The sequence below is a fragment of the Colletotrichum aenigma genome (assembly GCF_013390185.1).
Source record: "Colletotrichum aenigma strain Cg56 chromosome Unknown KSG_Cg56_contig01, whole genome shotgun sequence".
NCBI classification, from domain to species: Eukaryota; Fungi; Ascomycota; class Sordariomycetes; order Glomerellales; family Glomerellaceae; genus Colletotrichum; species Colletotrichum aenigma.
This window is the reverse complement of record NW_023500907.1, coordinates 912,512-928,039: the sequence shown is the minus strand read 5'-3', so window position 1 is coordinate 928,039 and position 15,528 is coordinate 912,512. Positions and strand designations below refer to the sequence as shown.

At 54.2% G+C, this 15,528-nt stretch overlaps 4 protein-coding genes across 4 annotated transcripts; 1 reads left to right on the top strand and 3 right to left on the bottom strand.

Moving 5' to 3' along the window:
* Positions 1–3,831: 3,831 nt before the first annotated feature.
* Mutanase-0 (Mutanase) lies at positions 3,832–8,482 on the top strand (the record flags this gene model as incomplete). The annotated part of the gene is made up of 7 exons (XM_037315514.1): positions 3,832–3,915; positions 3,971–4,620; positions 4,691–6,447; positions 6,505–6,697; positions 6,765–7,609; positions 8,314–8,357; positions 8,480–8,482. The coding sequence occupies 7 exons, from the start codon at positions 3,832–3,834 to the stop codon at positions 8,480–8,482; spliced, it is 3,576 nt and encodes a 1,191-aa protein (XP_037185963.1).
* Positions 8,483–8,739: 257 nt separating this feature from the next.
* MX (Interferon-induced GTP-binding protein Mx) lies at positions 8,740–11,379 on the bottom strand (the record flags this gene model as incomplete). The annotated part of the gene is made up of 2 exons (XM_037315513.1): positions 8,740–9,300; positions 9,355–11,379. The coding sequence occupies 2 exons, from the start codon at positions 11,377–11,379 to the stop codon at positions 8,740–8,742; spliced, it is 2,586 nt and encodes an 861-aa protein (XP_037185962.1).
* Positions 11,380–12,866: 1,487 nt separating this feature from the next.
* Positions 12,867–13,874, bottom strand: CGCA056_v000251 (Short-chain dehydrogenase TIC 32; the record flags this gene model as incomplete). The annotated part of the gene is made up of 1 exon (XM_037315512.1): positions 12,867–13,874. One exon carries the CDS (start codon positions 13,872–13,874, stop codon positions 12,867–12,869), a length of 1,008 nt encoding a protein of 335 aa, XP_037185965.1.
* Positions 13,875–14,538: 664 nt separating this feature from the next.
* Positions 14,539–14,811, bottom strand: CGCA056_v000250 (uncharacterized protein; the record flags this gene model as incomplete). The annotated part of the gene is made up of 1 exon (XM_037315511.1): positions 14,539–14,811. One exon carries the CDS (start codon positions 14,809–14,811, stop codon positions 14,539–14,541), a length of 273 nt encoding a protein of 90 aa, XP_037185964.1.
* Positions 14,812–15,528: the final 717 nt, after the last annotated feature.

Here is a 15,528-nt window from a genome sequence, read left to right as displayed (position 1 = left end):
TACACTACTAGTAATTAGTGAGGGACCGTAGGATAAGTTTACGATACACATTTGCGGGGCGATTATTTGTATACGCCCGCTTCTTAATTGTGAGAAGATCATGAATATCCATGGATATGGTCAACGGCGGAGAATATCACACACATGATGGAGTACACTCCAGCGATCCTAGGATCAGACAAGCATAAAGATACAGTACATCTTCAATTTGATGCGCATGTGTCGTTAGATACCTATCCAAGGAGCGGTTCGCGACAACTAGCCTCCTGGAAAGGAAATTAGTCCGTTAATGAAATTTTGTTAATTCTCCAGATTTCTCAGTCCTTTTATACCGGCGTTTGATCTACAGCCCCTTTTATTCTGATATCATATTGAATTCGAGGCGTTAGATACTCTTTCCTAGAAGGTAAGCTTCAATATCCACTCCCTTAGATCTTATCCACTTAATAGCAATATTATGACCAGGTAAACTTCTATTCGCTATACCTTAGACAGGAAGTAGACATTTATGATACCGACCGCGAACTCACCATGCTTCGTCATCACACAGTCTAACTTCTCTCTCTCGTAAGGCCCCTCAACACCTGATTCTCAAAAACCTAACTGTGAGGTTGGAATATTTCCAAGTTTCATCTTTGAATTTCACGACACAGCTCTGGATTGTCCTTACTCTCGCAAGTTGTGGCCAAACTTTAAGAACTTCAAAATGCTCGTCGGCACTCGCAGATCGGCCTTTTTGATCAATTTGATGTCGAATTCGAACCTAGCAACTGAGTGCCTGCGTGCTACCCGCTCCCACGCGATGAACATCGCAGGATCTCGCGGCTTGACTCTCCAAGTGGCCCCCACTGTGAGTAAGCCGATGCCTTCAATAATCTCATACCTGAAGAAAAAGCCCTCATGTATACCCGGGGCCCATACTTCCATAGCCTGTAAGCATGGCATATAAAAGGCTGCTTTAGCAGCGGCCAACAAGACTTGCTCAACCTTTGCTGGACTCGCAGCTAGACCCTGAGTTTGACAGCTGAGGACTAGATATTTGAGTGTTGATCTGGATGAAATCCCGAGACTCCATATTTTGCTAGCGGCATCATGGAAGCATCGCAGAAAACTTGTTGCGTCTATTGCATGGGAAATTGCCAGCGCTTCCAGTTTGAAGCTCGTAATCGTCGCTTCAGAAGTAAGTTCGTTATTCGATGTCTTAGAATAAAGTGTGTTTTCATGTAGTCTCCGAGACTGTGCTTCCCACAATGTGAGCGTGCGTAGGCTGGGGCAGCGTCTTGCGTACCGGAATAAAGAGGCGTTCGCATGCTCTCGTTGGCGCTGATCTTCCTCGTCCACACCCCGCCAAGGCTCATACTTAATGTCTCGCAGGCTCGGAAGTTTGCTGAATATACTCCTCAAGGAGTAAGATGACAGGCTTCGTAAACATTTCTGACTGATACTGAGTGCCCTGATCACAGTAACCTCTGGAAGGCCAGATCTACCTAATCGGAGTTCAAGAAGCTGGCCTAAAAGTCGCTTCTTGGCATTCAATCTCGAGTGTCCAGGCGACTGGGCGATAACCTGGCGCTTATGATCCCGAAAAGACGTCTGATGATGCATGGGATCGCTCGGAGAGCTAGCGCTGAGCTCTAGCATGACATCGGCTTCTGGACCCTTTACCTGCCCTGGCCAACTAGAGAGCACATTGAAAAGGTTTAGAAGGCTGTCGGAGAAAATCTTGTTGTTATCTGCCTTGGTCTCCGCGCTTTCTTCGTGGCCGCATTGTTGGCATGTGTACTCTTGCAAGCTCACATGAAGTGAAATCTTTCTGACCCAAACTTTCTTCGAGTGCGTGGTAAAGGCTTTGAAGCACTTTATATCAAACGGCATGTCTGACCTGAGCTTTATTGTTCTCCAGAGCCGAGAGGTGAAAAACTTGTACCAATCCATCGATACTGTAGACCAGCGTGCAAAAGGACTCTTCCCAGCAGTTGGTCCTAGCTGCCATAGTTCTTCTAGGACCATGAGCTTAAGCTCTAGTGGAAGACGAACCCACGGGAACGGCGCTGTGCTTTGAGATGCCATGGCTTAGGCACTCAAAACTGCTTAATAGTTCGATTCAGAGTCGAAGAGTCAGATGCTTTGAAAGGTGAGTTAAGTGTGGATGCAAAGTGAATGAGGTAGGGAATGAATCATTGACTGTAGATTTAACTTATGCGTAAGCAAATGCTAATCTAGTTATTCGATGTTTTCCCCTCATCAAGGTAGCATGAGTCATTTCTAAAAGCCAAGCATGGTTTTCATCTAGGTCCACCTTTTAGACACAGCAACCTCTTTGAACGTTTCATCAGGGAACTCCGTAATGAAACTCCCGCCCTCGCGGAAACTCGAGGGGGGGGGATTACGGACGACGACGACGACGACGACGACGAGAGATACCGAACCTGTCTTACGGAGTGTCAATGCAGGCATTGTCACGCGACAAAGTGATGCCCAGATAGGCTTCAGAGATGGTATCAAATGATATGGAAACTTTCTCCCATGTGATGGGGTTAGCAGGCATGTTAATGGCCTTCCAATCTTGGAGGAGCAGTACATGGGGTGGCAGGAACTTCGGTACAAGGAATGCCACCAAAGTCTTGCTGTGCCGCTCGGCCGTTCGCCCCTTTGGGTTCGGTAAGCTGACGGCGAAGGAGTGCAAGAATTGGATCAACCTGCAAGAAGCATGGCAAATCGAATTGAGCGACTATACGCATTACCAGACTAGGTAAGTAAGAACCAGTAGCTCCGTTGCTGAACCTTCTCTGCATGTCTGCAGTGTGGAATTCAACAAACTATCCGGGGTTTTCCTTAACGAACCCCTGCAGCCGATGCCAAGATCTGCACCAGACAAGCTTCATAATAAGCATTTTTCTCGGCTCGGCAAGATCCACGGATGCCTGCTGCTCGCCCCTGGTAAGATTGACCAAGGTCAGCCTAGGTTGACAGTTCGGCAGGTCAATAGACCGATATTCCACCTTCCCTCCGTTTAAGTGTTTTGAGCTGATATCGGGCAAACGCGAGGGTGCTAAGACAAGCCACTCACAAATAAAGCAAATGAGGCCCACAAACTCTTCAATGCTATCCACAATCGTTGAACTCCTTTCTCAATCGCAAAACTCGCAAAGGCTGGTCAGCAGCCGTGATCAAGGAATTGTGTTGGAGAACACCGATGAAGCTTGGCCAACAGAAGTCAGATATTGATGCAGACCATAGCCAATCTCTAATTTGGCTGCCTAAGACTCCCTGGTCATGTTGTCAGATGTCACAGTCCAGCCACTCCGAGGGTAGCAAGGGCTAGCCCTGCGAGGCGAGATATTTTCGACCTCCTGCGGAAAGAGGAAAGCCGTATTTCGACTTCATCAGAGGACAGTAGCTCTGTCCAACCACATCACAAGCCTTCCAGAGTCCGTGCCGTAGGAAAGCATCGCACGTCAACCTCCATTTGGCACTAAGACCCCAATCTCACTCTCATGACTGCATACAGGTTTGGCTCGACGGTTAAAGCCATGATGGCGTGGGTGTTGCTGAGTATCGGAAAGGACTTCTGTGACTTGGCAGTGTAATCCCATCCAACATTGGTATCTCGTGTGCGGAACAATAGGCAGACACTTTGCTCTGAGGAATTTCTCACGCAATTAAGCCAATATGGACTTTGCCGGAATCGTGGCGTGAAAATATTTGAGCGAAGTACTTATAAACTGAGAAACAGCTGTCTGCGACTTAACATGAAGACATGAAGAGTCCAATCGCATACGGCAACTGTCCTCGTAGCTCTTTGTCGCGACTCACTCGCAATCAGCAATCATGAGGTTTCCAATCCTCACGTCTTTGGCGGTTCTCGCAAGCGCTTGCCACGTGCAAGCCAAAGCGGTGTTTGCCCATTTCATGGTACGATACGCCAGGTAAACTGTCGCTTCCTTAGAACACTACTGACCGCAAAAAGGTTGGAAACACTGGGAGATATTCTCTTGCCACCTGGCGTGACGACATACGTCTCGCTCAAGAGGCCCACATTGACGGATTCGCCCTCAACATTGCCTACGGCGAGCGCATGAACGCTGCGTCGCTAGAGAACGTCTTTGAGGTGGCCAGCGACATGGGCTTCAAGCTCATCTTTTCCTTCGACTATGCCGGCGGGGGCCCATGGCCTAAGGATGACGTTCTCAACCTCTTGAAGAAGTACGCCACCAGGCCTGAATACTTCAAGCATAGCGATGGGACACCGCTCGTGTCCACTTTCGAAGGCCCCGAACAGGCTGCAGATTGGGTCGACATCAAGCGCTCCTTTCCCTGCTTCTTCATGCCCGATTGGTCCTCAAAGGGAGCGAAGAGAGCAGCGGAACTGGCGGGAGGAGTCGCCGATGGTCTCTTTAACTGGGCTGCCTGGCCTTGGGGAAACACTAACATGGATACATATGTGGATGCTTCATATTACCAATATTTGAGGGTGAATGAGGATACTAGTAAGCCATACATGATGCCTGCGTCGCCCTGGTTCTACACTAATCTCCCTGGCTATAACAAAAATTGGCTGTGGCGCGGAGACGACCTGTGGCACGACCGCTGGATCCAAATTGTCTATAACCAGCCAGAGTATGTTTCTCTCTCGTTGATTTCTCGCATGCTTGTTTCAGGACGACAGCTAACATAGTTGGCCTCCTAGCTACGTTGAAATCATTTCCTGGAATGACTACGGAGAATCCCACCACATCGGTCCTCTTCGTCCTAACGCCATGGAAGCCTTCGTCACAGGCAGAGCCCCTTTCAATTTTGCGAGAGACATGCCCCACGATGGTTGGAGGATGACACTCCCCTTCTGGATCGATTACTACAAGAACGGCAAAGCTACGGTGACCCAGGAGGGCATTATGGGATGGTTCAGAACGACCCCTGCGGCCATGTGCGGCGATGGCGAAACGTCCGGTAATACTGCCAGCCAGTTGCAGCTGGAGTTCTCGCCAGCCGAAGTCATGCAAGACAGGATCTTCTTTTCGGCTGTGCTCGGCTCGCATGCAGACGTTACTGTCAACGTCGGGGGGACCTCCCAGGCTGGAACTTGGACGTCCGTCCCGGACGGGGGCATCGGCGTCTACCACGGAAGCATGCCATTCCAGGGCAGGGGTTCGGTATCCATCTCTCTTCATAGAGGCGGTGCGAACATCGCCACTATCGACGGTGGTTCCATTACAGACAGCTGCGCAGAACGCGGTCTCACCAACTGGAACGCGTGGGTTGGGAGTGCGATGGCTGCAGGCTCCATCTCCGCCACGCCGGCACTATCGCGCGACGAGCAGAAATGCATCAAAGGCACTGGCGCGACTGGTTTCACCAAGCTCTGCGAATTTACCTGCAAGTACGGGTACTGCCCCGTCTCAGCATGTCAGTGTCTCGCCATCGGCGCCCCAATCTCTGAACCTCCTACCACAGGCCCGGCAGGTTTCCCAGCTGCGGGTAAGAGTGAGAGCTACACGGGTCTCTGCGGGTGGTCATGCCCTCGTGGCTTTTGCCCCACGGAATCTTGCAGCACAAGCAAGCAACCTATTAAGAATCCTACTGTCTCCGAGTTCCTCCCTCCTGCATGTACCGGGGGAGGTTCGGACAATGGCCTCAAGGGATTGTGCCAATACGCTTGTAACTTTGGGTTCTGTCCCCGGGGCGTCTGCACATGTTCCAACAAGGGCGGGCTGAACGAACCACCGCCGATGAAGGATACGACAGGCGACCCCGTGAATGAGGTCAAGGACTTTGGGCTGTGCCAGTTTGCTTGCTCGCGCGGGTACTGTCCCTCAGACGCATGCCGTCTCGACTATCCTATAGACGAAGGAGACAGGTGCGATGTCAGAGACAACACGTGGCTTGAACGGACGATGCCTGACGTTCAGCATGCTATGTACCCGATGCCGACTTCGACCATCCACTACATTACAATCGTCAATCTCACGCCGTACACCTTCCGCTATTTGAAGGATCGCTCCAACTACTACCAGGTAGCTGCTGACTTTGATGATATCCCACCGGGACAGTCTCGTCAGAACAAGGCCCGCTGGGCAGCCTCAGGTACGAGCAGAGCTGACGACAACGGTGAGGCGTACTTTGAGGTTAAGGGCACAAACCATGAGTTCCGCATCAGGTGCACGACACATTATCCCTCTGACAGGCCAATACGGTTCGTGGTTGACCTGGACGGCTGGGGACTAGGCGTCAAGGAGTACGAGGTTCCAGAAACTGAAGTATCCATCACGTTCGTGATTACAGGAAGCGAGAACTACGGGTACCATCATTCACTCACACTGGATAGCTCACCAGTGGCTTGGATGGATTCCATCAAGGAACACATCAAGGGAAGGCTTGTGAAGCACGTCATCATGCCCGGGGCCCATGATGCTGGAATGAGTGTCATTGGAAAGTACCAATGGGGCGGTAAGCATATCGTGACACGTGTGTGGAGAGGTGCTGTTCTGACATTGTTTCCTACAGGCACCTCCATGGATACCCAGACCCAAGCCTACGGCATCGCGGAGCAACTGGCGCTTGGTGCCCGCTATTTTGATCTTCGGCCAGCTATCGCGGATGGCGAATTTCACATCTTCCATGTGACCGATCCGAGAGCGACTGTGATACTAGGAGCCTCAGGGGTTACGCTGCAAAATGTTATTGACGACATCAACGAGTGAGTTTTTTCCACGAACGCCACATCACTCATCAACTCCCATGACTATTAAATTGACATTTCCAAGTTTCTACCTCAGCCATCCTGGTGAGGTCGTCTTCCTGTGGATGCGAGACATGGTCTCCTTCCGGGGCGGCCTGTTCGGTGGTGGCCATCCCTTCGACGGGGATGAAATGGCCCAGTTCTTCGACAAGCTGCGCCGAATCCAAAACCGCTGCCGCGGCCTGACCGAAGCAACCAGGCTGCATGAACGGGTCATGGGCGAGCTCATGGAGCAGAACGGCGGAACTGGCTGTGTGGCCATTATCCTCGACCAGTTTGGCGTCGACCCGAGGATCCCGCAAGACGACCCGACTTCGGGCATCTTCCTCGCAGGAAAGCACATGGACCGCACCGACCGATGGGAAGAGAATGTGGGCATCACGCCCGCCCAACTGCTCCACTACCAGGTCGCAGGCTTCTACGACCCAGTGCGCAGGCGCCTCGAGCCGTCGAAAGGAGGTGACTTCTTCGTATCGCAGTGGGTTTTGAATGCTAGACACGAGGATGCGGTGTTCTGGGGGCTCGAAAACCTGGCAAACTACCTCACCACGCCGATGCTTTACTACGGCGGCGTGGCGGAGATGACCCCGGAGATGTTTCCGACCGTGATGCTGATGGACTACATCGGAGTGCGCGTTTCGGGAGACACCACGGCGAATAATCGAGCGGCTGAGTTGCGGACGTTGGCGCTGGGGTTGAATCTGTACATGGTCAGCGAGAATTGCTACGTCAGCAAGCGGCGGAATCCTTTGGTCAAGGAGTCGGGCAAGAGGCTGGCGGCGCCGTGGAATGGGATCATCTTTGCGAACGGGACTCGGATTGATAACCCGCCCCCGAACTTTGATCCTTGGCGCGTGGATGTCTTGAGAAGTGGGACGGTGTTTGGGAACGGGACCGTTTTGACGAGGAACATCACCAACCCTTTCTAGTTGCCTCCTATGTAAGCAGAACCGACCCGCGCCGTCTCAAATTATTTGACGGGGGTGTTGATCAGATGATGAATGGCGTTGCTTGTCTCAGTATCAAATCTCATGAGACATCCTTCTTTGTATTGCGAGATATGCATTGGATGACTTAATTCAAGAACAGCAGTGGATCAACGCAGCATTAAACAATGGATGTCTATGACCAAAATGTGTATTAGTCTTGATAGAAGCCAACTACATTCCCAACTGGTCCATGTAACGAAGACAACTAAGACAGCCAGCGGATTGATTCCCTGTTGCTGGACACGAATGCTAGCAGAATCCAAGTCCTACGCTTGCTTAGTTTTATTGAAAGATATCTCAATTCTTGACGTATCGTGATTCAAAGTCTGAATAAAATGATACGGGGCCGGCCTCGCCTTGCTGTTGATTATGGATGATTGTGGGGGCTTCAGGCGGTTGAGCATCTCGCAATGCAACATTGCTGCAGAGAAGACCTTGAAACGCCAGTCATACAGAACTTCAACGGGAGACGTGATGAAGAGTAGGTGCCAGGGTCGGATGTTGTGTTTCCCCACGAGGAAGCACAATAGTTTCAATGAGATTGTGTCACAATGAAACTCTGCGCTTGCTGACCCCGATTCACAGTCCAAGAGGACGAGTATATCGCTTTCCTAAAGCCGTATTTCAATGTATGAAAACTACCAACATCTAAATAAAACGCAGCACAACGTGCGAAGTGATGGGTTCATGTCGGCATATGTAATAGATATTGCGTGGCTAGTATATCTCCTTCCCCGAGGCTTACGGCAAGTAGAGGAGTATGCCATGGGCGCTTGCACGCTAGCTTCACGACATACGACGATTTCCAGTAAAGTTGAAGTCTTTCATATAATGGATGGTATCAAACTATCTAATCTTGACACATGCTCCTCTAGCCCAGCATGAGCATATCCAACCGTCTCTCTTCAAGAGATCTCTCTATGACTCAAACAAGAGAAACCCAATCAATAAAATGCAAGCTCAAACGCCAGTGCCGCCCAAACCAATTCCATTGCTCGTCAAACCCATCCCTCAACCTCTACCAAAAAGCTTCTTCGCCGTCACCCTCCTGCCCGAGCTCGGCGTATACTCCTGCTCGTGCCCATAATACCCGTTCTGCTGCTCGCCAATCGAGCTAGGCGAGCGCTGCACATACGACGACGCCGCCTCAGGCGCGAGGCCCTCCTCCGTCCTCAGCTTCTGGGGCCTGGGTGGCGGGGGCGGCGCCACCGCGGGAGGCGCTTGGGCGGGCGCACGGTAGTACTCCTCGTCCCATTCCGAGGTCGACGTGTTGGTGCGCGGGGCCTCTTGGCGCGCTGTCTGCACCGGCGTCGGGTGGCCCGCGTACGTGTTGTTGCCGTTGGGCGCCGCGGGCTGCTGCTGCTGCTCTGGTTGGGATGTCGCGGCCGGGCGCTCACGTTCGCGGTCATCACGGGAGCGGGTTGGGCGGTGGGCTGGTGCGGCAGGTGGTGCTTGCGCGGGCGCGGGGGTCGAGACTGGCTTGCGGCTTGTCTCGCGTGGGGTCTCGCGTTCGCGGGGCTTCTCGTCTTCTTCGTCTGAAGTTTCCTCTAGATCGCGGTCTTCGTCGGCGTACTGGGTCTCAGTTAGCATCATCGCGTGTGAATTGTGGGACAGGGATTGACTTACCATCCTCAACTCCTTCCTCATGGCCAGGTTGGCGCAAATGTCCCTGGCCTCCTCAATGGCGACCTTCTGGGCCTTGAGCGTCATCCTGCGGTCCCTGGTCTCCTTGTTCTCCGCAGCAATACCCTCGACCGTCTCACTCTGCATGCTCAAGATCTCCACAGAGTTGAAGATACCGTACATGCCCTGCAGCAAGTGCCGCTCCACAACCTGCGTGATCGTGTTGCGAATAAAAGTCTTGGCCGCAAGCTCGTAAAAGATCAACATCTTCTCGCACACCTCCTGCGCCTCCGTGTACCGTCCGCCGTCCTTGGTCGCCTCCAGCTGCCACTTACGCAGCCGCTCCTCGTACTCGGGGTCGTACGGCTGAATCTCAAGGTTCATGTCCTGCGTCAGGCGCTCAAGCTCCTCCTGCGCGCTCGCCATCAGCTTCTTCACCTGCGGGTCGAGGAAGTTGTAGCGCAGCGGGTCGTGCATGCGCCCGGGCCACCCAAAGTCGATGACCTCGCTCAGAAACTCGTTGCACACCACGCCGAGGTTGTCCTTGTGCTCCTGCGCGAGCCGCGGCCAGTTCTCCGAGTAGCTCTGGAAGAGCATGTACACGGCGCGCGGCTTGGGATCCATCGGGAACTCGGAGCCGCGGATCTGCCGCAGCAGCATCTCGACCTCCTTGGTCACGAAGTCGCGCTTGCCGCTGTCGGAGATGGTCACGCTGCCGTCGGCGCCCGTGGGCGAGCGCGAATCCGTGGACGAGGCGAAGCCGAACTTGCGCCCGTTCTGGCGGATGCGGTGCGAGAACTTCTCGTTCTCCTCGATGGCGCGGGCGCGCAGGTTCTGGGCGGGCGTGCCGCGGGGGTCGGCGGTCGCGCGGAAGAAGTTCTTGCCGGGCGGGTTCTTGTAGAAGCCGTACACGGCGGGGATGACGAGCTCCTTGGATGCTGAGAATAGCTCGACGAGCTCGATGCGCATCTCCTCGACGGTGTCCTTGCCGGTGCCCATGCTCTTGAGCTCGGCGTCGCAGTCGTCGAGGGCGTTCTGGATCTGCTTGCGCAGCGTCTTGACGTGGCGGCCGATGTGGCGCTGCAACTGGACGGAGAGCTTCTGTTTCAGGGCGCCAGCGCCGCACATCGAGCCGGGAAGCGCGCGCCACTTGCCGCGGCCGAAGAACTCCTCCTCGCGCTGCTTGCGCTCGCGGGCGGAGGGCCATGGCTGGCCTGCGTCGCGGGGGCCCGGGTTGAGCAGGACGTACCAGCCCAGCTTGAAGTAGTTCTGCTTGTCCTTGTTTTGGACGAGTTCAATGAACTTGTCTTCAAGACCGATGGACTCGCAGAGATCGGGCTTTGTGAGGACACCAATTGTGCGGCTGCCGGAGGGGTCGAAGTGGCGCGCCTTGGTGAGGATCGGCGCCTGAACGTAGTCGGTGTTTCCGCCGACGACGGCGAGGATGATGGTGCGCGAGGACTTCATGTAGCGGTCGCAGAGGGTCTCAATGGTCGTGATGTCGTCCATTGACTGGTCATTGTTGGCGTTCTTGACGAGACCGGGAAGATCGACCAGTGTGAGGAGAGGCATGTCCGGCCCGCGCTTCTCAACGACCAAGATGTCGCGGGCGGCAAAGCGGCCGGGGATATTCTTGGGCGCAATCAGCTCCACGGCCGACCTCATGAGCGACTCAAACGACATGTCGGTGTCCACCGCGCCGCCAAACTGTTTTAACCTCTCCTGCTCTCTAAAATTGCGATTCTTGTCGGGGATGATGGAGACGTTGAGCGTCGGCTCGGCGGACCGCCTCAGTCGGATCTCGGTCGCGAAGCGCGTGCATGCGCCAGCATCGCGGGGAAATGGCGTCCCCGTGATGGCTTCCAGGACGGAACTCTTGCCGGCGGACTGGTCGCCGACGACGACGATTTGCGGGAGCTTGACATTGTCGAGCTGGGCGAACTGCAGCTTGTCGATGAGCTCGAGCAGGCCGCGCTGCTCGTTGGCCATGTCCGCCGTCCCCAGCGCCGAGTCGATGGTCGGAGCCATTTCGCGTTCGGGCCTGAGTGAGGCGTTAGTTGCTGAGCGATAGTCACGGCCTGCTGGAGATTCTTCGTACAATGATCCCATAAGTATCATGCAACGATGTATGTTAGAATGCGTGTGTATGGGGAAAGTATGTATGTGTGCGTAGAAAGAGGAGAATTCCAGACCAAAAGAACCACAGGTCTGAGAGTAAGAGAGCGGCAGCAAGCCTTTTAAAGAGAGCAACCGATTTTTGATGGAGTATGCCTAGCTTAAGCTTATGTATAATTACGCAGCCCAGAGACACTTGCGTCTGGACCGAACATCACATGTGCCAGGTTGGGGGCGTACCTCTCCAATGGCTATGAACGGGTGCCTGGATCTGGCCTCTTAGTCGTCGCAAGGCTGGCGTCGTAAGCTCCCATGACATACCAGTGGCCAACCGGCGACGTGGAGAAAAGCAAAAGCTTCGCCTACCAGGTTGCCGCCTCTGGTGCGGTGGCAGGAATATGCAGCGATTAGCATTCGTCTCCTCCATGGATATTGCTTGGCTTGAGGCAGCCTGTAGGCGTATGTTCAGGCCCTTTGTGCATACAATAAGGTGCCGTCAATCCTGCCACTCGGCAGAGGCCCAGCAAACATCCGAGATTGACACTGAACAATCCCAGGAAACATCAATGAAGACGTGGGGAGACCGAAGCTCATCCATGTCTTGCGCAAGGGCCAAGCCACAGACTTTCGGGGGTGGAGGGGGGACGTGAGACCCAAACGAGCTGATTTTGGGCATGTCGGACGAATGACGTCGGCTGTCCGGCGTTGCACAGCCTCATTTTTGCTGTTCTCCGTAGCACCCGCTTGGCTTGACAAGTTGACTAGCACTTGAGTCGTCTCTTTCTGTGTCTGTCTGTCTCCCTGCTGTACCAGGCAGTCGGCGCAGGAAACGGTTCGCATGACGAGGCGTACGCGTCGGAGACCACTTGTTGCCCAATCATCCCTCGGGCAAGCCCACCCGATGGCTAGCATTTCAAGCGAATGAAGGAGCTGTTGAGGAGCGAGAAACCGAACGCCAAGGGACAACGGTGCCGTGCCGGTATTTGGACTTGGACTTGGAATTCGCCACTTGTGCAAGTTGGAAGATGGTCGGAGTCTTTTTTAGAACAATTAAGTGGAAATGGAGGGATGGCTGTGGCGGTGCAGAATGGGGCAAGCCACGAATGACTAATGAGGTTCTAGATCGGGCGGATTCTGTGGCTGGTGCAGATCTGTGGCTGGTGGAATAGAAATGTGGCGAGTGCTTCGGTCTCCGACTTTCAAGCTCCCCGCTGCGTCTGTGTTCTCAACACAACATCACTCGTTTGGCTTGTCTTCAATCGCGCACGTCCATCAGCGCCAATAATGACTTCATTTCTCTTCTCAGAAGTGCTTCACCAGCAATGCAGCCGCCGTGAAACTACATACTCCTGCATGCCAACTAGACGTTTCCAAAAGGGCCCGTGTGCCGACCTCCCGCTTCAATACGCAAACTCCTGCCCAACAAGCTTCTCACTCAACCTCCACAGCATGTCCGCGTCAACCTTACTCGCCGCCCAGCAGTACACCTCCTCCTCATACGGATTCGCGACGCGACAGTGGTTGAGGTACTCCCCGTTCCTCTCCTGCTTCAGCAGTTCCTGGTCGAACGCCGCATAAACATGCGTCGCGACCCCCTGGTCCACATCCTTGGGCGCGATGCCGCCCATGCCCCAGAGATACTTTGTGCCCATCACCGCGTCCACCCGCCTCAAACCTTCCAGCAGCGCGGGGATGTCGTCCGCCCCGTGCGCCGCGGCGAGGAGGTTCGTGTTCACGAAGCCCGGGCACAGACTGAACGCATGCAGGCCCCGCGACGCCCCGAACTTGCCGGCCAGCGCGACCGCGAACAGGCTGGTGGCCGTCTTGGACTGCCCGTACGCCGCCCAGCAGTCGTAGTTGGCCCCGTTGTCGAAGGCGTGGTCCGTCCAGCGGATGTGCCCGAGGCGGTGCGCGCCGCTGCTGATGTTGACGACGCGCGGGTCCGGGGAAGCGAGGATCTTGGGCATGAGGAGGTTGGTGAGGAGGAAGTGCGAGAGGTAGTTTGTTTGGAACTGCGACTCGAAGCCGTCTTCGGTGAGGACGTATGGACCGGCCATAATGCCGGCGTTGTTGACCAGGAGATCGATGTGGGGGACGTCTGGCCAGGAGTTGACGAGGGACGCGGCCTCGCGGACCTGGGCGAGGGAGGTGAGGTCCAAGGTAAGTGGCTTTATGGTGATGTCTGGGTGTGATGAGGCGAGGAAGTCGATGAGGGGTTGGGCCTTAGACGGGCTACGGCCTGCCAGGATGAAAGTCGACGGCTTGGCGACTGCCACCTGCTTCACGAACGCGTCACCGAGGCTCCCAGGAGAAACGCCGGTGATGAGGATAGTCTTGCCTGCGATGTAAGGAGCGTAAATGGGCACCAGCTCGCTGGCGCGTGTGGTGTTGTCGTAGGTCGGTGCCATGATATGAGTGGTGATGAGGTCAAGGTAGGTCTGTGAAGTGTAACTTGGCGCAGTGACTTGAGATGCTGATGAACAACCTGGTGATGCCTCTTTGCTTTCAATCAGTCGATTTGGCCGTCTCTTTATACCCATCCCAGTACATCGTCTGCGATGGTCTTACACATGCCATGTCGTATCATGGCTCTCATCCACATCTCGGAAAACGCTCAGACAGTATCGCTATCCACATCGTAAAGTCTTGTGGCGCTGCAACAGGTGGATAGGTCTTTCGGTACTGCTGAGTCCTGAGTGGTCGGTCTCTATGGCTCATGGTCGAAGCATGCGGATTTAGCGGCCGTAAGCGGCGGCAAGACCCAATTTGCTGCTCTTTCGGCGTTACCACTTCACGAACCTCAGGAAGCCTGCCCGTGAGGACAAAGACCTCGGGTAAGATTGAAAGTTATCCTTGTATTATCTCTAACTAACCCCCGATAACGCCAAAAAGTTGTTGGTCTCCAGTTGCCGCCCCCAAGCGTGCGGCCCCACGGCGGCCGCATATGCCGCATGTCCCGCATCCCGCGCCCTGGTCCATGCTAGCCCCCATGCTCCGATGTGATCCTGTGAGCGATCAAAAAATATTTCTCTCATACATCATTCGTCAATTTCGTAAGCTCCTTTGCCAGGATCAGTTCCTGCGGCCCTGGCCGCTGCCCCGCGTAGCTCCATTGCTACCCGGTGCCGCGCCCCATGTGCTGGCCCCACTTCCGGAGCCGGTGACCGGCCGATATGCCCCGATGTTGTGGTACGGACTCGCGGAATCGCCCTGGGAGAGCCAGGTGTTGAGCGTGGCCGAGCCACCTTGTTGTTGATATGTGAATTGTGTCGGGGTCTGGCCTTGGTGCTGGCGCGGGACGGCGACGTATTGGGTGGTGTATTGGTTTGGCTGTTGGGAGGACATCTCTGCGACGGATGCAGGTGGTGGGATGGGTCTCAAGCGACTGGGGAAATTGTAGATAATTTTGCTCTATTGAAATCTGATGGGAGTATTAAATGAGAGATTGAAGACGAGAGACTTTTTTCGTTGGCCTTCATCGATTTCTTATATACATTTCCAAATCCTCACAGGGCCCCGAAAGGTCACAAAAAGACCGCTGCGCGGGTCACAATCCTCATGTGCTGAGGAGCGTCAATCCTCAGTGACGAGGAGTCGAACTCCTCCGCCACCATAGGCTCCTCAAAACGGTCTTTTTGCGGTTCTTTCCTCACGCGGACAAAAATACAAAATCATGTAGTCTATCGAACATCGAACAGCGAAACATTCCCAAAACATTCCAAAATGCATGCGTCATCATCAAAAATACCCATGGTCCACACTCTCCAGAAACTACATATCCTCAAGCGGTCTTTTTGGTAGGCAGTAATTCGAATTGGCCAAAAGAACCCGACATGTGTAAAAAGCCCCCTGGCAGCCGTGAGCTAGTGCAGGCACCAAAGTGTCTAGGGAGGGGGGCACATGGTCGACAGGGGTGATGATTGCTAAAAAGACCACGCTTCAGGGGCATCGGCGAGCGGGTGTAGTCAGCAGCACTGCGATTTTAGGGGCATTCATTTTCTGTGAATGTTCAATGGCCGGGTATCTGAAAAGGGTCTCGCTTATGCAGGGTCTTTTTGCTGT